The 22644-nt window shown below is 40.7% G+C and overlaps 1 protein-coding gene across 1 annotated transcript; it reads right to left on the bottom strand.

Moving 5' to 3' along the window:
* Positions 1-8462: 8462 nt before the first annotated feature.
* On the bottom strand, positions 8463-19371 carry SSR1 (signal sequence receptor subunit 1). The gene is made up of 8 exons (XM_035560325.2): positions 19137-19371; positions 17781-17899; positions 15591-15678; positions 15151-15413; positions 14387-14463; positions 12650-12728; positions 11689-11782; positions 8463-9239 (listed from the first exon to the last, which is right to left on the bottom strand). Exons 1-8 carry the CDS (start codon positions 19216-19218, stop codon positions 9172-9174), a joined length of 870 nt encoding a protein of 289 aa, XP_035416218.1. The 5' UTR covers positions 19219-19371; the 3' UTR covers positions 8463-9171.
* Between the last annotated feature and the right edge of the window lie 3273 nt (positions 19372-22644).

The following is a 22644-nucleotide window of genomic DNA, read 5'->3' as shown; positions in this document are numbered from 1 at the left end:
GACTACAGAAAGTGGCAACATCCCTAAAATAACAGGAGGTTGAGCACAGCTGGGATTCCTGAGCTAATGGTGTGTACGGTCACAGTCTGGTCCTGTGGCTTTGAAGTAAAGACATTTAGCAGGACAATAAACCTTTTTTTTTTTCTTTTTTTTTTTTTTTTAAATGCAGCCTCCTCCAGAGCCTGAAACATGTCCTGCAGATGTCCCAGTTTGTGCTCAGCAGCTCTTGAGCCTTTCTCAAGATGGCCAAGCTGCTATCTCACTAATCACCTCAGCTGAAGATTGTTATTAGGAGTGTGATTCTAGATGACTGAAACCCCTCTCACCAGTCCTGAAAGGATGGATTCATACCACACAAGCATGAGGTGTTTCTTCTACCTGTTGAATAGGTAGCAGACACTGGTGGCATGTGCCTTTGTTCCTATGAAGTTACAGATTTATTTGTCCTGACGTGCACAAGTTTGGTTGGGACTTACTAAGGGACTGAGGGGGAGCACAGCAGAAAAAGTACTCTGGAGAATTATTCGATGTTTTAAGGATCTCTCACCAAATGCAACTCTTCCAGGTGCAAGGGCTGCAAGAGCATCCCCAAGTGCTGCCAGGGCTCATCAGTGGATCACTACTTAAAGGAGGGGGTTGGTTGCGTGTGGTTGAGTGGGTCTAGTGCTTGCTGTTGAAGCAGCAGCAGGTGTTCTGTATTATAACAAGACCTTTATGAAACTTTTTCCAGTAAGATTTTTTTCTTTTCCCCCAAAGAAACTAACTGGATTCTTCTTGTAATAGCACAGAGAACACTATGCTCTATTCCCATCTCATGCTTTTATTAGTTTATTTTCACAAAGAAATTCTACAGCTTCTGAAGCCCAGGAACACTGAAAACCCGTGAAGACAACCCTTCCCTGAACTTGCTCTACAGCCGTAATCGAGGGGCTTCCTGCTGGTTACAAAACAAGGCCTTATGCTCACCCAGAGCTCCTCCATCTTCTCTTCACTGCTGTCTAGAGTCTGTAATCACAATGCTCAGCATAAGTTTCTCCAAGGAACCCAGCTCACAGTTTTTGCCTGCTTCAGCGGAAGGTGCTCCAGGAGCTTGGTATCAGGCAGGAGCCGAGCAGCTTGCCTTTGGCAATGCCCTTTGGAGCAAGGCCTCCTGCTGCTGGGGGAACTGCAGGCAGCCCTAGAAGGGCGGTGGAGAAGTTGGCCTGCTCAAGGACAGCTGTGAAGACCATGGGTTGATGGCAGGAGGCTGCACAGCCTGTGTGCTACGGGGCCATCTGTCTACCTTGCTGTCATGGGCTGCCTGCCACCTCAGGTAAGTGGCACAATCTGTGTACACGCATGATAGTGTTGATGGGGTGGCTAATAGAGGAGCAAGTTGGTTTGAATTTTCTAGGGAAATGAAAACATTTGGATATGCCCAGGAAGGGGGCCAAGATGCCTTCATTTCAGCATGCACCTAAAATCATCCCGTGGCGCTGACACTGAGTACAGATGGAGTTGAGAAGTACTGTTGAAGCTTTTCAACAATTCTAGTATTGCCTCCTATTTTCAGTCCTTTCTCAAGTCCCCTCTCTGCCTAAAAAAATATATTGAAGGGCATTTCCTATTTTAAATATTAGCAAGTTGGAAGACTTGGCTCACAGAGCCTGACCCTGAGTGTAACACTTCTCACATTGGAGGAAAGGAAAATGTCAATAATTGCCCCACAAAATGGTGTAGTAACAATGGCACAGCATCCAGGAGAGGCCAGGCCACTGTGTAATGTGGTAGAAAGCCTTGTAGCAGTCTTCTTAGTAGGAACTGAAAACAGCTTCCGCCTTTGTTGTGTTTATTTCTCCCCTGCAAGATTTGTCTCTTGGTCTTGCAGGGAAAACTGCCAGTAATGTATGAGGAAACCCTGTACAATGGGCATTTGCAATACACTTTTGTTGAACTTCTCCAGGGCCTTTCAACAAAGGGTTGTAAAGTAGTTTACAAACATCAGTTAGTATTACACTGTAAATAAGAAGCTTGCTGGAGAAAAGGCATCTTATCAGGGAAGACCCAATCAATTTTCACCATCTTAGAGCCAGAGGTTAACGTGGTAAAGGCCAGCTTTGCTGCAGGCTGACTCCCAGTAGGTAGTTCTTTGCCTGTAACGGTACGTGGACTGTGGCCATGCTAGTAGTAAAAATGTAGAACAGTTAGGACAAAATGTCAGCCAGAATGCTCAGCAGCTCTATTGCAATGCATGATTAGGAACAGCAAAATGTGTGTGCTTGCAGTGGGTATTAAAAAAACAAAAGGTCCTGTGCAAGCATGTATGCGCATACACAGGCCTAGCAGCTCCTCCCCTAGCCTGAGGAACGGGCACAGGAGCAAGCTCGGTTACTTTTGTGTAAAAGCAACCTGTGTGCTTGTTGGTGCAGACTCAGCTCATGGAGCAGCTGAGCCCTCTCATGTCCCACCACCACCAAGGACCTTGCACCTAAAAAGATAAGGTCTGGGTACTCCGAACAAGGAGCTTTCGGTGAGCTAATCCTTTTAATCTTTCTGCAATTCTTAATGGGAAAAGTACCTACAGGTGTGCCACTGTATGCACAGGCTGGAATCAAAGCAATTTTTAGTAAAATACTGCTAGCTACAGTATTGATCCTAACTTCTGCTGTGCTCAAGAGAAAATACTGCAGGAGCCCACTAGCTTACAGCTCTGCAATGCCTAGTGCCTAAATGAGGAGATTGTGCTGGTATGGTGTGTTAGCCTTTCCTTCCAGCTCCTGTTACTTGATGGTACAGAGAATGACAACTATTTACATTTGCACCAAAATCTAGCTGTTGTTTTAAATAAGTAACATCTGACTTCTAATAAATCTGCACTTAAGATACTTGTGTTTTATTTTAGGGTGAGGGCAGTGCTAGTTGTGATATAGGCTTTTGTGATATAGGTTTGCTTTAACCCCTGAACACTCCTTCCCCAGTGTTTCCATGTCAAGCTTTGCCACGTGTGACCTGTGCTTAGAAATAGAAAAGTGTTTACCTGGCTGTAAACAAAAAAGAATGTAATACTTTTCTCTCTAAGTGTAGTTCTACTTGCACAGAGCTCCCAGGCAGCACTTAGGGGAGGAGTCAGAACATGGGGGGGGACACATGCTAACTCATGCATTGCTGAGTGGGATGCAGTGCTTGCACCTTTGCTTGCTTTGCCAGTTAATCCATTTTTGCTGGCAGGATATTTAACAGCATTTCATCTGTTGCCTTCAAGATACTTGTGACCGGAGCCTTACTATGTGACTACAGGCTCCAAGGTTGCATATACCAGTTCAGTTATATTCCACAGATAGAGAAAATCAAAGTATTGAGCTGTCTGTGTAGACATCACAATCCATCAGAAGTCTGTACCACAACACACCTGTTCTGATTTTTGATCTCCAGCCTAGATTGTTATCTGTCAGTATCTTGAAGAGCTGAAACCACAGCAGCCTTTGTGCATAGCTACCTGCAACCCAGCTCTGCACTGAGCTGGTCAGAAAGGCTTGCCAGGGCTGTAAGTAAGGGAAAGGAAGGGATCAGGAGAAGTGAGCAACTTGTGCACCTAATGAGTAACAGATTTTGGCACAGGGTGCAAAGCCATGTGCTGTGTTTATTGCATCCATTTGGTGAATATACCTCTTGTTTTTGTGATCTAAAACATTCTCTTTAGCAGCTGTAAGACACCTGCTTAAAAATGAAGGCACTTAATTTGAACAACAATTAAGTGATAGCAGCTCCTCCCAGGGTTCCTTGTAGTGTTCTACTGAACAAGTGCTGCTGTAGGCTCTCTTTGCAGTTTGTCAACAGATCCTTGCTAGCAGCCTGTATGTATTACTGCTGCAGTCAGTCAGGGGCATCTGCTGTAATCCCACAAACAGCACAACAGCAACATCGCTATTTAAATTCTAGCTTTTTCTTTCTAATGGAAGCCTGCACTAGGTTGTTTTGAGACTTTCCTCCTTCCTGTATGGACGCCTGCTAAATAAGCCATCAAAGCAGTTTACTCTCTCTTGGAAGCTTGGTGGTGGACTTGCTGGTTGATGTCTAGCATGCATGATCCCAATTCAATCCTATGCATTGCTCATTTCTGTAGTACTGTGGAACCAGGGTTGTGCCAGAAAATATGCTTCAGAGTTTTGGATAAATAGGACCACACCCTCTGACTTACCTTTACTGGAAAAATACCTTGAAAACAAAATTTGAACCTATTTGTATATGAACAGTCAGCTCACTTGGAGTTGAAAGGCCCAATTTACGTAATTTCAGTAACAGGAAACCTCAGGCAACTTACAACCAGTAAACTGTAGGATAGAAAGTATGCAAACAGTGTTGTCATTAACCCCTACTTCTGTAGTACCTCAGGCTGACTCAGGTGGCTCTAGCCCTGATTTTTTTTAATGCAAATGCAAACTATTTGTACTTACAGCTTTTCAGACTTCAGCATCAATAGTTATTTCTAATTGTCAGAATGTAAAAATATGCTAAAGTATCTACATGCAAGTTCTTATTTGTCCACATGTAACTCACGAATGTAGGACTTTCACCCTCCTTTAACTTTGTTGGAACTACTTGTTTGATATGTGAAGTAGTTTTGGACAAAAATAATTAAGAGGCATTTGTACAGGATAGAGGTAGCAGGCCATCTGAACAATAAGCTATTAAAAAACCATCATCTCCAGTAAGTTCTTGCACAAGGTTCCTTTTCTGAAAAGCATAATCTAAATTACTCGTCTGCAGCCCTTATCTTTGAAGAAAAATAAGGCATTTCTGCCATACCTAGTAGTAGGTGAGTAACAGAGTAGGAAGAGAGCCTAAATGCTATTTTGGAACCAGTCACTGCATCCTGGAAGCAGGGATCAAACAGATGTCACTATTACTTATACCTAAGCACAAAAAGAACAGAGCAGCAAATATACCCTGAAAGATACTCTGAAAGTGATTGAACCAGTGAGACTATGTTGCTAAAAGAAAAAAGCTGAAAGGGCAATTTTAATGCAAAGCAAGCTATCAGCTTGTAACTACCTACTCTTTAAGAAGCCAGTGCTTTCCAGCATCTTACTCCATAGGGACTAGGGAGATCTCAGCTATATAGTAAGCCACAGCAGAGAAAAGTTTGTTATGAGATTGCTTAATCATCTTGCTGCTTTTCTTAGTCTTCATTGATTAAAACAAAACCAAGAGGGCCTGGCACCAAATCAGTCAACTACAAGGTTAAATACAAGTATTCTATTATTGCCTTAATTCACTATATGGATTACCCCTAAGTATTATTGATATGCTGCTGTTCTCCTCTAGTTCCACAATTTTTATATTACTTATAAATGAATGACACTGCCTTCTGCTATAGTGACCTGCATTAATATCTACCACTTTATAATCACTTAATTAGGGTAGTTCAGAGATGAACTGAGGCAAGGTGAAAGATTATCATAAGGTATCATCCCCTCAATTATTTCCAACTAGCAATCATTTCTAACTAGCACTAGATGCTAAGAAAGAACAAAACCAGGTTTTACAAAACCAGGTTTCAATAGTGAATTCTTTCCCATAGCCTTAGTGAAAATCTACATCCACACAGATATAATACAGTATCACATTGATTAAATTTACCTTGCTTTGAGTTAATCCTCCCAGAAGTCTTACCCTATCTTCTATTTAGATGTAGTACATGCACCTGAACTTTCAGCAATCACTGCCTGGAATAGTGTTCTCTCAGTCAGACAACAGCACATACCTTAAAGCTACAGGAATTTAGCCTTGTTACCACATTGTGTTTCAACAGCCTTTAAGAACCTCAACAGATCTTTTTCACACTGCCTATAGGTTAGTCCATCTGGAAATGGATAACTATGGCTTGGTTTTTAACAAATCAGGATTCAAAAATGATTTTCCCAGTGTCCTCCCTTATTCTAAGGATTTTTGATTTTTAATCCTAGTGTTTAACTACTGTCCAGAATATCACAGAATACTTCCTCACAGAATAATTCCTAGCTATTATTTCCACTACAAATACATTTGCAAAATAGCAGCTTTTGAAGTCCACCATATTTTCATTCTTTTTGCGTATCTGCTACTACAGGTTGCTTATCAAGGAAAAGAGCACCCGAGTACCACTCAGGCTTTTTGATGCCATACTCATGCTTTATTTAAAAAAAAGTAGCTACAAGATGCTAAGGAAACTTCAAGTTCACTTTACAAAAAAATCCTGCAGCCATTTTCCATGCGATCTGATCTCACTTATAAATGAAAACCAGCAGGCAAATTCTTAAATTAACATTTCATTTGCAGTACATCTGAACTTAATCATCCAAAACAGTCATTCTTAAATTCTGACTGTTGATTGTATCGATAAGAACAATCTATATCATTTCTTTGACTAAAAAAATCCCTGGGAAAATTTAAAGTTAGATGGAAAAGTGAGAGAGGAAAACTTACTTATCCCACCTTTAAGCTCTTGCAGAAACTGATTGCTCATTCTAGCTTTACTCTCCCCTGTCAGAGACTTGCAATTCCTCTGCATATTTTCCTCTGCATATTTAAGTCTTAATATAAAGCTGCTAAACTCTTCAGTGAAGGGTAGAAACTGATGTAACATGAATTCATGTAGTTACCATCACACTACAGCAGTATGATATCTTACTATCTTCATGGAAGTGTATTGTGCTAGTCTCAAGTAGCTTCAAAACACGCCTGAAACAGCCCTTGTGTCACTCCTATGAGGTAGGTACTATCTTTCCTTCGGAGAAGAAAAAGGAAACTTAACTGCTGCTTAGCACATCAGGCACACTGAACAGGACAACCAACCTACATTATTATTTGACTTTCCCACTACTTCCCTGAATTCAGAGCTTTCAACTGCAACATTTTTAGTGCCATGCATACCAGGAGTAAAAACAGGGAGTGATGCTTAACTGCATCCATTCCAACATAAAGGAAGCATTCAGCATAACTGCTTTGAAACAGGCAGAAGTACAGCTCTTGCTGAGTGCTCCATTCAGCTTTATGGCCTACATTTAACTACTTGTACATGAGCAATCAAGATGAAGCTTGTCCTTCTGACAGCTGCCAGGACGAACCTGCTGTATGAGTAAGGGACAAACTGGTACTTGAAGAAATAGCACTAGGATATTGAAAGTTAGTTCCGGTGTTCTAATGCTTTGCCTCTTCTAGAGCACCACTGTATCTAGAGCAGCTCTCATTATCATCTCCTCAATGAGGCAGCTTCCCATCTTGCGATCTTGGGAAAAGTTAACACAATTTAAGGTTTCCTACTACCAGAAGGTGAGGAAAACAACATCTTGATTTCAGCTGAAATGCTGAATCCAATAGCTTCTATGGGGCTTTACCACAAAGCATTTAATACATGAAAGTTTTGCTGAATCAGCACAGACTGAATGTAGACCCATAAACCTACTATGGAGTCATCATTAAAGGCAAAGTTTCTGTACACAGTAGATTTAAGAGCAGTCACCTGTTTTGAAGTTGTTCAACAATTTGTTAAGTGATCTGTATGATCATTCAATCTTCCCTGTTAAAAATATTCTGCCTGGACTAGCATATTATCTGGAAGTTGAACAAAGCATCACTGAGAAGTTGTTCTTGCTATTCTATTTTCCACACCAAGATGAGTCAAGAACATCTTTACAGCTAATTCTGGCAGTGTATAGTAAGATACTGCCAGTAGTTTCAGATGAGACCTAAGCATTGCTCAACTCATGGAATCAGAAGTTCAGTCCCTGCAGAACAAGCATAGATCAAAGAGAGCTCTTTCACATGTGGGGATCAGGAAGAGGGGGAGAAAAAACCACAGGTTTCACATCAATGCCTTTTCCTGAACTGAAAAAGCTCCCAGAGATAACCCTCAGACAGAAAGAAACAGTTCAAGCCTTCTCAAGTGCCTGAGTGGCAGTAAACTGATGCTGTATTATCTGTTTCCCCCCCTCCCTGGCCCCCAGTGGTGAATTCCTGAATGCAGTGTATGCAGATCAGCATCTGCTCCTAGTAATTCTGTGAACTGTAGCTGGCATAAAATAATTTGATCACATACAGCTTTTCTGTTGTAGTACTGAGGTAACAGTCAATGGAAGTGCATCTGTGTTACAGTGGGAAAGCCAGGGTGATGAACATAACTCAAACCAAGCCACTGACAGCTGGAAAGAAGTTTGAGATTTAAGAACTGTAAAGGGTAAATTAAATAGTATGCCATTTAAAAAGATTACTTGAAGCCAACAGCTTTTCAAAGTCAGTTCCCTGTGCATGGAATAAAGTTGAAGTCCTTGGTACAGCTTGGAGAGAAATCTGGGTGTTTTGATACATACAACAACCTAGTCTTGAGAGAACCAAGAACAAGTTGTTCTGGCTTACTCAATTTCTTGAGTAAACGCTGCAGAGCTACCACTATAGTCAGAATAATTAAGCTGCTGGCACAACTCAATAACTAACCATTTAACAAGTCAGGTATAAAAAAATTTATGTACTAATACCAATTCAGCACACAAATTCCATGCTTCACAAGTTCTGCTGCTGTGTAAGAGCCCTCTTAACATTTATGCAGATAAGTTTGTTTTTAGGTCACTGCATGCCCAGATCAAAACAGCAGCAAGATATCTACCACTACAAGCAGCTATACCCAATTGTGCCTTTAGAATGCTAAACAAATGCAGAAATCCAGACGATGAGTGCCTCACTGCTGAGATAGGACTGTGCACATAAACTTCAGTGTATGTGCACTGCAGAGAATAAAGTTACTTACTGGGAAGAAAAATGCATACAGATTCCAATACAGACAAGATACAATCAAGACAGATTAAGTCATGAGACATTCATATTAGGGGGAGGGGAAAAACCCTTTGAAGTATACAGATGACAAACCAGCATTAAAAAGGATTCTAAAGGCACATTTCAGGTAACATGATTCTGTTAAGACCAACTGCTTACACACACAGGCACAAATCTTAATGGCTTCCCCCACCCACCCCAACAATTATTTGACAAAAAAGAGAAGTGCATTTTCAGTAATATTAACACCATTCAGTTAATCTGTTCAGTCCAAATGTTTAGCAGTATTTTCCTTATGGTGATATGGATTCTTTGCATTACTCCAATCCAAAAATCCCGAACAAGCAGGATTAGTAAACGTTCAACTGTTGTACTAGTTAACATTTACTCATCAGAGCCCACTGATCTCTTTTGTGCCCTCTTGCGGGGCAACCTCCTTGGTGAAGCTTTATCTAGAAGAAAAAAAGATAACTGCGTTAATTGCTACAGCTATTTCATGTTAGTTCTTATACAAGAATGCATTTTTCTCCCTCCCAAACAAGCCACTTCAAACATCTCATTAATGGTTTCTTGTTTTAAACCATTGGCATCCTGAACAGACTATAAGAAATAACATTCCTGTTCTGTAACATGCAATTCTAAGGTAAGGGCCATTCAATTTGCCAGTTACTAAAATGGACAACAAAAACCTACAGCATCTCCTGATGAAGCCACATGCTCTGCTGTTTAGAAAACTTTCATGCTCAGATATCCTTCCAAGGAGTTAATGAATGATTTATCATTACTGGTTTTAGTTTACCTGCCTGAAGAATGATTGACCCTCTTTTAGACAGCTTTGTCTTACATGAAATATTCCCAAATTCATACAGCTGAACAGCAGAAGTGTTTCAGTCCAGAAGAGAACACCCTTATCCAGGAATCCACACTTGATTGATTATGAAGTTACCACTTCATAAGCAGATAACCCCACATGGGGAAGCTATCCAGCTTTAGCTGTATTATCACTGGATGCCAGAAGCCTGTTCTTACATTTTGATCTATGACAGGTCTATAATTGTCCTTTCACAGTGATGGTTCTTACATAGGCAGCATCTTTAATCATCATAGTATCATAGAGCAGCTACAATACTTTGTACGAAGAAAAAAAGCACTGAGGTGATTGCTAGGTGTCTGCTTACAAATGCAAGTTCTTAAACTGATCAACTTCCAGTCTCACTGTTTAGAGTATGGGCAAACAATGCTCTTAATGGCATGATGGCTGTTCAGTTGGTACAGTTTGAAGTATCATCAACAAAACAGGAAGGAATCTCTGAGGATCTTGAAGGCCAGATATCTCAAAGAATTCTAGTGTAGAGTTCCAATGAAACCTAACCAAGAACTAAAGAATACCACGATTAAGAAAAACTTAATACCTGAAGGTTAGAAAAAACTGACGTTTAAGAGATGAATACCTAATTTACCTTAAAGAGCAGGGGGGTAGGACAGTACAACACTGGCTGGATTTGAAACCTTTGAAAGGCACCTTGCTCTTCAGAACAGTTTATCATTCAGTGCTTCAGTCTTACTAGACTGAGGCCTTTCAAACTTTGTCTAGGTTTTCATACTACCATTCCACTGCATATTCCAAGAACACAGTACAAGAAAGCTGTCATTTTCAGATGTGAAACAAGCCCTCATACCTTTGTAGTAACTTTTAGTTCCTTTCCCCTTTAGCTGTACGTAAGTCATCAACTCCTGGCACAACTTTGTGTCAGATCTAGAGCCTCCAGGTCTTCTAAGCTGCATACGGCTGTCAGACTAAGATAGCTCATTTCATCAAAATAGGGAGTCTTTCTCAAGTAAAAGAAGTTCTAGTATGCACTTTGTTTCAAGTGAGGATAAATCACCTCAGACAGCCAATGCTATTGGTGATAAGAGTTCATCTGGGATAAGGAAGATAACTCCATTTAACTATTATACCCCAAGTTGAGGTTTGTTTCTCACTGAAACAAGATACACTCAACCATCAGTTGTGACCAGTCAGTCCTCCACCACTTCAACAACAGCTTGACACTATACTAAGGTAGTACACAGCATTTTAGATAAAGGGTTCTGGGAACTGGTAGAGACCACAGTACTTCAGCAATATTTTAATAATAAACTAGATATAAATATGTTTGTAGTATTTCGGTTAAAGTATTTTATGTACACATACACATTTTTTCCTGTTTGGATGGTTGTATGCATCTGCTCTGTAATCTTTTACTACTCATATCACCAATCACTGCATGCAGGAAGACATTTCTATCCATGCCCGATTATCACATGGATAGTACATTAAGAACTTCCACTTTAAATCACCGGAGTTTGCCTCACCTCTTCTACTTTGCACTGAAGTCACGGGAAAGCAAGAACAGAAGAAACAGCAAGAGAAGTTAGAAATATCCAAACATATATTCTAAAGAAGCCAGATTAGGTTTACTGTTGGCATTTCACACCAATAATTTAGTCATTTTGTACTTGTGAAGAACATTAATTTCAGGTCTTAATGTGTCTTTGGTTAAAACACTCTTAATACTTATTTGTCTGTAGGCAGACTTCCAACCAACTTGCAGAAACTTTTAGATAACATTTTAAGCCTCCTTTATGAGGCAGGTTTTGGATAGAGATTTTATACTGTTAAAATAAGTCTACAGAACAAAGCATAAAAGTCATTGATAGCCATTACTGTATCAACAAGTCAAGTTTGTTCTACACAGGAACAGCCTGATAATCTAATCGTTAAGGCCAGTGCTTTAGACAGTTTTTTATTCCCTAGAACAGATGTATTCTGGGAAATTAGTATTAGCTACTTGTTTGGTTACTACTATTTGATTAACTAAGTTTAGTTCTACTCCAGTTTGTGGCACACAGACTACTTACTTATTTGATTTAAAGTTTCTTGGGGAATCCAGCTCATATCAACATCATTCTGATTTGATGTTCCCATCTCTACTTTCTGTACTGGTCTTTTCCTCTGAAAATTCAAGAAAAGATTTGTCTTCCACATAAAGTTCTGATAGCATAAATATTAGAAATAACCAATAATACTTTAATAAATTGCAATTATTTCACTAGGAGACAAACCTAAGGTTAAGCCAATATAAGAAGCAGCTAATATATGAAGCTGTCTTTGTAACTTCGCTTTAGCTGTCTTTACCCATTAGCAGTTATTCACCTAGGCTAAGCATTAATACTTGTAAGGCCTTGCAATACTTATTTCACACAGATAGCAAAATTTCATGCACACCTTCGCAAGTTCACTATACCTGCTGCAAAAAAATGGCTGACAATAACCCAAACTAGATGACTGGTTTCATTACACTTCCCCAGATTAGCACAATACTCTTATGCAACCTTGCAAAAATAGAATTTGAAAAAAACAGTTTCCCATGGGCAAAAGGATGGAATTACTATTTAGAACTAAAATTTAGAACAGCTGGACAGCTGTTTTCAAAGTTACATCTAATCTAACACAATAGATAGAAACAGACAACATGGGGAAGTTTGTCCAGCAAGTTTTGAATCAGTAGCTGCACACATCCAGAGATTGGAACATATCAAAGCTTCCAATTCAACCATTCCAGTGTTGTGAACACACAGTTGTTGTAGAGAACAGACGCAGAGAACATTAGGCAATCAACCTAAGTGTCTCCAATGTTGATTTTTTGACATCTCTAGTTTTCTGCAGTAACCTTCATAGTCTTAGATCTGAAAGTACATCTTCTGAAGCACTACGGGTACCACTGTACACTGCAAGTGATTACTGAATCGCTTTCCCCCTCACCCCCCATACCAGTAAGGGGGGGTGTTACCAACTACATAGACAAAATACACTACTCACCTTCCTAGATTCTAGTAACTGATGTAGGCCAACGATAACAAGTAGACCAAGTCCAGCAAGGAACATGTACATGAAGATCCTTTAAAAAAATTAAGAAACCATTAACTAAAATCTTAAGTGTTTAAGGAAATTTGAAGCAGCATAGAAATTAAAACCTTACTTTGGCCACACGCCAGCTTGATCTTTTTCAAGTCCTTTTGTAGGTGTGGGGGAAAAAAATCAAATCTGAAATTTAAGTGCTAACATATTAATTATTCTGACTGATTTCAGAAACTAACCCTGAGTTTAACTGTTCAAATATTCCATTGTTCACAATCCCATACAGGTTGGGAAATTAAGTAATTACTGAAACCTAGTACCTGCAAGAATCCTTTTGAAACACCATGTTTCAGGATGTTGGGCCACAGGATTTGTTTTTAATTGCTTTAACCACTTACAAATGCCTTAAAAGTATCTTATGCACTTATTATATTGCTGCAAGTACCACTAGGATACTCATTTACTTACGGAGCTTTGAGATGCCTTCCTTAGACTATCTTACTTTGTGTTCCACTGTTAAATTCCATCAACACTACAGATCATTTTTAAATTGGTTTTTCAATCTATGCGTTTTGTTTTTGAACAATTCCACCTAAAATTCCTGTTGATATCTTAGCAGGAGGTAAACAACCTAAAGTTATTTCGGGGAGCACGCAAGACTTTAGAGATATAGAGTTTAACATCAAATAGATCATGTAACTCAGATTTTTAACAGAAAAGTTAGAGTCCTGAAGGAGAGACTTAACTGAACATCTGTTTTATAGTAATTACCCATTCACAGAACACCAACTCAAACTGGTTCTGACTAACGATTTGAATTCTTCACGTGCTCTTTTACCAAAGTATTGCATGTTTTCACATTACCAATTACTTGTTCTGATGCTATTCTCTTTGGCAAATATAAATTCCTACAGTATCTACTTCTTCAGGTCGAACTTTTTTTTTTTTTAGAAAAGGAAGCTTGCTTAGCAGGCAGTTTCTACCTGTGGCAGGAATACCCAAGTATTCAGTATTGCCTTCAAGGATTTCTGAAGACCTTTTTTTTAAGAAGACTCACGGGTTCTTTTGAAGTTCCACTTCTTTTAGAATCCTAAGAGCATACTGGCACACCATATGCTTGCAACATATAAGGTGTCAGGTCTAACTTGTCCTTAAAGCACTCCTAAAAGAAGTCTCCTACCAACAGGGGAAGTGCAACAAAGAATGAGCATGAGTTCCTCTATTTCATACTCAAGACGTCTTTCACTTTATATTACCTTAGATTATATTGAATGCTGCAGAAGGAAGTTATTCTAGTCTACACAGTAAGACCCACAGCCCAGTACTATGGTCCTGCTGCATCTTTAACTCAGAGGAAAAAGGCACAGTAGTATAAGAAAAGCTTAACAGCTTTGAATTGCTACATGGCTATACAACAGCAGGTCCTATTCCAGGCTAAATCCTCTGAGCAAAGCAGCTGCATAAGCTGTTTACTGACATAACCCTGAAGATCCCTAGTGTTAATAAAGATCTTAATTTGGAGGAAAGCTCACATTTTCAGTCTACCAATGCTGCAGAAGTCAATGCCTTCTACACCATCATCAAAAGACAAGACCTAAAACTCAATAAAACAAAGGTACAAGACCTATTCTCATTGGCCCCCATTAATAACCCATTCTACCAGTGCACCAAATAAATTTGAATCTCCAGCTTCCTTACGTTTCTCCATCCAGTCCATCTTCTTTTTCAATAATTGTAACTGTCTGATTGAAGACAGCATCTTGAAACACGTTGCCCTATAAAATATTTTGTGGGAACTTTGTTAAGTAAATTCTGCATAGAAAAGGCTTGATTTATAAATAATGCAACTTTAACTCAGCATATAAAACTGTACTTGCACCAGAAAACTTGCAAATAAAAATTTAGATATTAGCAGGAAAGTCATATCTAGCCTTGAAGATGTTATTTCCTGTAACATGAGATACTACATATGAAGGGATCTTATTAAGACAATTAGAACACTGAAGGCACAGAAGACTTCAGCCTGCACTAAAAGGAAGAAGTCCCCTACTTTAGTCCCCATTTATGGTTTTGGGTAAAGTCTTCTCCCAGGTTGAAAACATTTCAATTATTTGCTCACAATATCAAGTTTATAGATGGAATTCAGGCTGTTAAGTTTGTTAAAGCCCAAACCGAATACAGTGAAATTAAGAAGTTTTCTGGAAGGTTTTTTTTCAAGTTAGTATATGCTACTACTACTCAATTCAATGACATTACAGATTCCATTGCTAATATAAACTCCAAGTGTTAACATACACAAGGGACAATTGTGAAACATGCAGGCAATCTCTTACTGCATATAGTGATTTGCTTAAAGATCTCAGAGGCAGTGTCTGAAGAAATAGTAACTTGACTACGCAGTTCCTTCCTGACATTTCCACATGAATGAAAAAGATTGAAATGAATTACAACATCAGACTTACGTTTACATCTCTGTAGTTGAGATTGATAACTAGTCCAAAAGGACGACCACCCATAGGCTCAGCAGGGATGAAAGAGTACTCAAACGTGGCTTGTCTCTGTGGTGGAACTACCGTATTCAGAGGGAGAGCTGTGAAGTTCTGGATATAGAACTGGTAGTCTTGAGGATACCGGAAAGAAGCATCAAGAGACTCGACAATGAAGTCTTCTGTACCTTTATTGGTGAAGCCTACCAAGAATTTTACAATGTTGTTTGCTGGAAAATCTAAAACAGAAGTAGTTAACTGTTAGAAGCTTCGTACAGCATACCTAGCCCCTGTTTCTAAACGCAGTCTCTAGACCAGACCCAGTGTTTTTTCTAAAAGCCTCACTGTTTTAACACGCACATTGCTATACTCTGAGCAACAGTAAGAAAGACAGTAGATCAGCACAGGACTCTTACCTTCACCTTTCACAAATAATATGGTTGTATCAGCACTAGGTGAGGCTTTAGGTTCTCCTGACAAGTCTTCTTCCTCTTTTTCTTCTGTCTAAGACAAGAGACTTTTTTTAAAAAAATCCTATAATGAACAGTGAAGCAAAGACCATGCTTGTTTTATGAGAATCCTATGCAACAGTTATCAGTGTGTCAACACATATGACAAGCATTAGTACCAATTCCCACCATTGCAGAGGTAGCAGTGTTCTCCCTCTAAATTAGCATCATTTTCAGCATTTATCCTTCTAGTTGTTAGATCTGACATAGTAACTAAACTCAGCTCAATTTAGCTGTATTGAAAGGTTTTGGATCAGAAAGCAACAGAAAGGTTTCTGTTTAGGGTCAGACGGAAAAGAACAGAATCTAAGTATTAAATAATCACATCTAAGCTATTTCTATTCAGAAGACAAGTACCTCCAAAATAACAGACAACCACAAGGCAAATGAGAGTTGTTTCAATACAGAGTGCTTATAGAAGCTTTTATTCAGTTTTGAGAAGCATTATGTTTGCATGGAAACAGTTACATTTTTGGAACAAAATGATTATACAAATTCATTCATTCAAGCTCACCTTTGTGGTGATTCACTTCTTAGTTTGGCAATTACAATCTTTAACATCTTATTTTCAAAAATTATCAAGGTAGCGATCAAGGGATCAGTACTGCCTCCACCAAATGAAAACAAGGCTGCCCCCAACTTGCACTGTCTGCTGAACCAACTGGTTTACAGTTAGTTCTATCGCTTGATTTTGCTGCTCAAACAACTCTCTGAAGCAGCACACGGCCTACTGGATCAGTTGTACACGTGCCATTTGGTAGGGAAGCCATGAACCAGAACTGGGCCTAGCATCTTGAAGTCAACTCTAAATGTAAAACTCTATTTTAGTGACATAAAACATTACCTAAGAAGTATACTGTTTTGTAACCTTGCTTAGTCATACACTATCTATTAAAGTTACATTTGAAAGGTTAAATACTATCAGCACTGAATACCTAGCACATCATCTACCGTTTAGCAAACCTGGACAACCACAAGCTCACCAACATCAACTAAAATCTCACAGAATCACAGAACAGTGTACCAGGTCTTTCATACTACGCAAGCCTTTTCATCCTAATTACGTCTTTAGTATGGAGGAGGCTCAGGGAAGACCTTATTGCTCTCTACAGCTACCTGAAAGGAAGCTGTGGAGAGCTGGGGGTCAGCCTCTTCTCACAGAACTAGTGATAGGACTACAGGAAATGGCCTCAAGTTCTGCCAGGGGAGGTTTAGATTGGAAATTAGAAGACATTTCTTCTCAGAAGGAGTAGTCAGGCATTGGAACGGGTTGCCCAGGGAGGTGGTGGCATCATTATTCCTGAGTGTGTTCAAGCAACCGTGGGAGTTGGTGCTTAGAGAAACGGTTTAGTGGGTGACATTGGTGGTAGGGTGACAGATGGACCAGATGATCTTAGAGGTCTTTTCCAACCTTAATGATTCTATTTTATGCCCCAAACTTTCTTATTTTACGTCAGAAATTTGAGAAGTTTTTTTTTTTATCAACTCAAGTTCACTATGAGCCTAGTGAACTGTACTAGTGCTGTACTGCTACAAGCAGCACACAAGCTGAAGCAAGTAACCCAAAACAGTGTGGCCACTGCTGTAACACGTACCCTACAGCAAGCCTCAGGACCTAGGAGTGCATAAAGTGAAAACTGACTGCAAAGCAGAGTTCTCAGTATTAATATAAAACTTAACTAAGAAGCACAGGACAGATGTACACTACAAAGATTCTGTGGACTCTCAAAAATCAACACCAAGAAAGCCAGAATGAAGTAGTCCAACACCCTGATGCCCTTCTGAGCTTAGCAAGATGCAGATTAAGCTGTAGAAGAACTGCAAGATGCTTTTATGAGAATGTCATTATCTTACTTGGTGTTCTTTCATCAAATGCAGTTCTGGTAGTTTCTAGAAACCTAGCAGTCCCCATGTGCTTTCTTGGGCTGGTAATTCAGGAAAAGAAATCCTTTTGAAACTTCAAGCAGGTCAAATTTAATTTGAGACTTTAGAATAACCTGTTAGAAATATCAATGCTATCAAACATTTTCAAATATAACTACATAGCTTCAAGCACTTTTGTTCCAATTCCTACTTATAGCATTCATGTACAGTTACCAAGTCTGTAGGCTCATCTTCTTCAACTTCAGCTTCATCATCTTCATCTTCAACTACAGTATCTTCCACAGCTTCCTCATCTTCTGTAGCATCTTGAGCTGCAACTAATAAACCTGAACCTACAGAAATAAGATGCAAAGGCTTTTCAGTACCTCATTAACCAACAGAAAACTGACAATGCAGTATGATTTTCAAACTGCTTGACTTCCTAAAGTCTTGACAAACTCTTTTGAAGCTTCAGCTGCAAATAAACTCACATTCAAATGATTGAATATGTTGACCATTCAGCCTTTCATTCTTTAATTACTTTGAAATGCTCATTTATATATCAGCAAATTCAAAATGGAAAGCTTTACATCTGGATAACCAAAATTTCAGCATTTGCGCAGCAAAAGCGACCAGTTTACCTTAAATTATTGCGGTATTTTATTTTTTGTTATTATGAATGTGAAAGTTAGAGTTCCTATTATGACTAAACTAATTTGGGGAGGTTTTTTTCCTTCTAAAACCAGCAAGCTTCAGAGCAATGCTCCAAGATGAGTAGTCAGAGAGTTCACTCCTTCTCTACTTTTATGGCACTGAGTCTCATTCAAACACCAGGCATAGAGGATTAATGAAAGAGTGGCCACAGGACAGAGCTCACACTGTTTGTATTTAGAGCACATGCAGGCTAGGCTAAGAACTTTTCACAAATACACACATGACTATAGGTTTTGTTTGATGAAGCTACCTTTTCCCAAAAAATGAGAAGAACAAAAATGAATGGATGACTGAATTGCACAAGCCTAAAAGAGCCAGTTGAGTACACAAGTTAAACAAACATTTAGAACCGTTCACATGGAATAAAAATCCTTGAACAGAACAAGTGTGCCCAAGGACTTGAGGCTTGTCACTCTGAGCTAGAAAATGGAAATAGAAACCCCCACTTGAGTGTCTTTAGAAGACATACTGAAAGACTTTTGCTCAATCACATGCAATATATAAGTGCAGTGATTTTGTATGATGAAGTTTTATAGAGAGTAAATTCGCAAATAACAAATTTTTAACTGAAACCCTTGCAGCTGATTAGGCTATGTCTGTTACGGATATCCTTCACCAGCAGCTGTACTACCACATCCTCCCAACCCCTCATTTAGGATTTTTTTCAAAGGGATGAGAAGACGACCTGATGATGTGGCAAGAGCAGGACAGGAAAGCTTCCCCCTGCGGGGAGGCCTGACACAGAGCCCTCCGGAAGCGCGCGGCGAGGCGGCTGCCCTCCTCCCTTTTCCCCAATCCCTACAGCAGCCAGGGGCCGCCGGCGAACCCCCGCACCAACAGATCGCCCCCTACCCGCCCCAGCCGAGCCCCCCCTACCTGTGCGGCCGCCGGCGGGCGGCATGGCGGCGGGCAGGACGAGGAGGAGCAGCAGCAGCAGGAGCCGCCTCACGCTGCCCATGGTGGCAGCTGCCTGCGGCGCAGCGCCTTCCACCCACCCACCCTCCCTCCGTGCCTGCCTGCCTGCCTCCCGCCCTCCTCCCCTCTAAATGGCGGCCTCCGCCATCCGGCCCCGCCCCGCGCCGCAGCGGACGTGGCGCTGCCGGGGAGGAGCGGGAAGGTCACGCGGGCTTAGCACACGTCGCCCCTCCGCCCCCGCGCGTGCGCGGCTCTGCCCCTTCCGCCTGCCCGGGATTTTTGTCGCTCCCCCGGGGAGGGGGGCTAGCGCTACTTTGGGGGCGGCGGTGCTCGGCGCGCATGCGCGACAATTAGCGCGCGTGGCCCATGTGTGGCGGGAAGGAAGGGGGAGGGGGAGGAAGGGGGGGAGGAGAGGGGGGGGAAGAGGGGGGGGGGGAGGAGGGGGGGGGAGGAGGGGGGGGGGAAGAGAGGGGGGGAGGAGGAGGGGGAGGGGAGGAGGGGGGGGGGGAGGAGGAGAGGGGGGGGGGAACGGCGGCAGTGCTGCGCCCCGTCAGCGCCCCGCGGGGGCAGGGGGAAAGCAGGTGGCCAGGGTTTCGTCTTGTAGAGCAGGTTAACGCGCGCTGGGAAGGAGCAAGGATCAAGCCTGCTGTGCTGAAACGCTAACAAAATCTCTTGTATCCAAGTCTGACGTTACCAAAATCTCAAATTACCAAAATCTCACGTGGTCACAGTCTTGCGTACTGAAATCTCATGTACCCATCGTTCCTTTATATCAAGCTGGTTTTCAGTCAAAAAGTCTCACGTATCAAAATCTCATGCACCAAAATGTCACACACTAAAATCTTAACAAAATCTCACGTATTGAAATCTCACAGAACCCCTCTTCCTTTAGATCAAGCCTGTTTTCACTCGTATTTTTGATGGTTTAACTGAAAAGTTTTCTCAAAGGGTAATAGGCAATGTCCTTGAAAGTGGCACGTTATTCCAATTTAATTTGTTAAACTGAAATGTAAAGTGTACTAAGATGGAAAAGCCTTCTCAGATCCCACAATCAGAACATTCAGTAGGGCCAAAACTGCCCTCCAGCTTTCTCTTCTCCCACAGTTAATAACAGTGGCTCACCTAGAGGGTATAATGAAACACAGGTAGTGTTTAGATGTCTTCTGTATTTTGCAGGAACTTTAATTTGTCCTGTGCAAATGCAACTTTCTGTGATGGCAGTGGTGGTAAATGGCAGCTTTCTTCAGTATTTTGTTTTCCATATTTTCATTGATTTGATTTTGAACCTGCAAATTAAAAAAAAAAAAATCGACGTAAGTTTTATTTATATTATATTAATTATATTATATATTATATATTATTATATATAATTATATATATATTATAAGTATATGTATAATTATATTAAATAAGTCTTATTTTTAGCAAGCTGAAAATATTGCTGAAATGCTGCTCAGTATTGGCAGAAGGTGAAGCATCATTATGAAAACTAGAGAACATCCATTGCTACTGATAAAAGTATTTCTAGTCAGATAATATCCACCCAATGGTATAACATTACCTTTTCTGCAAGGAGCTGTAAGTTGTTTAACATAATCTTTGGCCAAACATGTCTGACTTAACATCTTCATCTGAGTTAAATGATCCTTACGTTACTAATTAATCTGTGTGGAGTTTACATATGGTGGGAGCAGAGAGGAGTTAATTGTAAGTGTGCATTGAAAATACGTGAGATACATTGACCACCTTTAGTGGTCAACGCTGTCTCATACAAACTGCAATATCACAGCTGTGCCTAAAAGCTTATTAGGCCACGGTTCTTTTGTGCTAAGTATCCTATCCAGAATGAACAACTTATAATCTGAAAAGAAAGACTAAATGTATAACTGGAGCAAGCTGTGAAGAGATGTTTTCTGTTTTGTTTTTTACACCGGGTGTATATTCACAGACATAAGAAATTAAGTGTTGACAATAATTGCCATTATTGCAGCTTTTCTATTTGACATCTCAAATATTGGATGATAACTCTGAGAAGTCTGGAAAGAATGGTAGGAGTTCCTCCTGCCTGTGGGAATTCTGCGTGTGGTCATAGTTGTGTAAAAGCACTGTATCCTTGCATTAAAAAACAAAACAAAACAAACAAACAAAAAAACACCACACCACTTTCTACACTTTCTAGTTAGAATTTTGGCTAGAATTGTTATGAGGAAAAACGCCTTCAGTTTCAGTTTCATAACATGTATCACAAAAAGAGTGAGCATTCTGAATGCCTATGGATGAGAAATAAAGTTTACCTCAGGTTTCTGGTTTTCATTTTGAACTTAAATGATTCCCCCAGATGTGTGTTTCTTTTTCTAAACTATCAGCAAAACACAAATAGCTGTTTATGTACATATAAATAAAGTATTATTTCTTCATTGATACTAGCATTTGGCATGGCAAAGAGCCGGTATCCTTGCATCTGGAAGCTTTGGGGAGTGATAGTACAGAGGCAACTGAACTGTCCCATGGTAAGCTCATCTCTGTCAGGTCATGTTAGCTTCATTGCAGTGCCCCATGAATGCTCCAGTGCTGCTTCAAGATGCAAGCAAACATGGCAGCACTGGACTCGTAGCTCAGGGCAAGGCTAGACAGGGATTGTTGTGCCGTTTGAGCTGGCAGGGAACACTGGCATGGCTGAACAGGAAGTTTATGCTGAATGTCTGGGAGAAAAAGAGAGTTTATGTCTGGTGGAAGAAGGGGCAGGCAACTCGGGGAGAGTACAAGGAAGTGGCCAGCATATGCAGAGAAAAAAATCAGGGAGGTCAAAGCCGAGTACGAGCTCAACCTGGCCACTGTGGTTAAGGATGACAAAAAGTACTTTTATAAATATATTGACAGCAAGAGGAGGGCCAAAGAGAATCTCCATCCTTTACTGGAAGCAGGTGGGAATATGACTAATGAGGATAAGGAAAAGGCTGAGGTTCTTAATACCTTCTTTACATCTGTCTTTACTAGCCAGACCACTTATACTCAGGGAACTCAGCCTCCTGACCTGGATAGTCTGGGATGGGGAGCAGAAGAAATCCCCCACAGTTCAGGTGGAAACAGTTAGAGACCTGCTGCTCCACTTGGACTGTCACAAGTCCATGGGGCCAGATGAGATCCACCCAAGGGTGCTGAGGAAGTTGGCGGATGTAATTGCCAGGCCGCTTTCCATCATCTATCAGTGGTCTTGGTCATCTGGAGAGGTGCAGGGTGACTGAAGACTTGCTAATGTGATGCCCATCTGTAAGAAGAGTCGTAAGGAGGACCCGAAGAACTACAGGCCTGTCAGCATGACCTGGGTGCCAGGAAAGGTGATGGAACAGGTTGTCTTGAATGCAATCACGCAATGTATGCGGAACCACCAGGGGATCAGGCCCAGCCAGCATGGGTTCATGAAAGGCACGTACTGCCTGACCAACCTCATCTCCTTCTACGACTGGGT

This window comes from Cygnus atratus, chromosome 2 (genome assembly GCF_013377495.2).
Source record: "Cygnus atratus isolate AKBS03 ecotype Queensland, Australia chromosome 2, CAtr_DNAZoo_HiC_assembly, whole genome shotgun sequence".
NCBI classification, from domain to species: domain Eukaryota; kingdom Metazoa; phylum Chordata; class Aves; order Anseriformes; family Anatidae; genus Cygnus; species Cygnus atratus.
The sequence above is the reverse complement of the archived record's forward strand: the minus strand, read 5'-3'. Positions and strand labels throughout refer to the sequence as shown.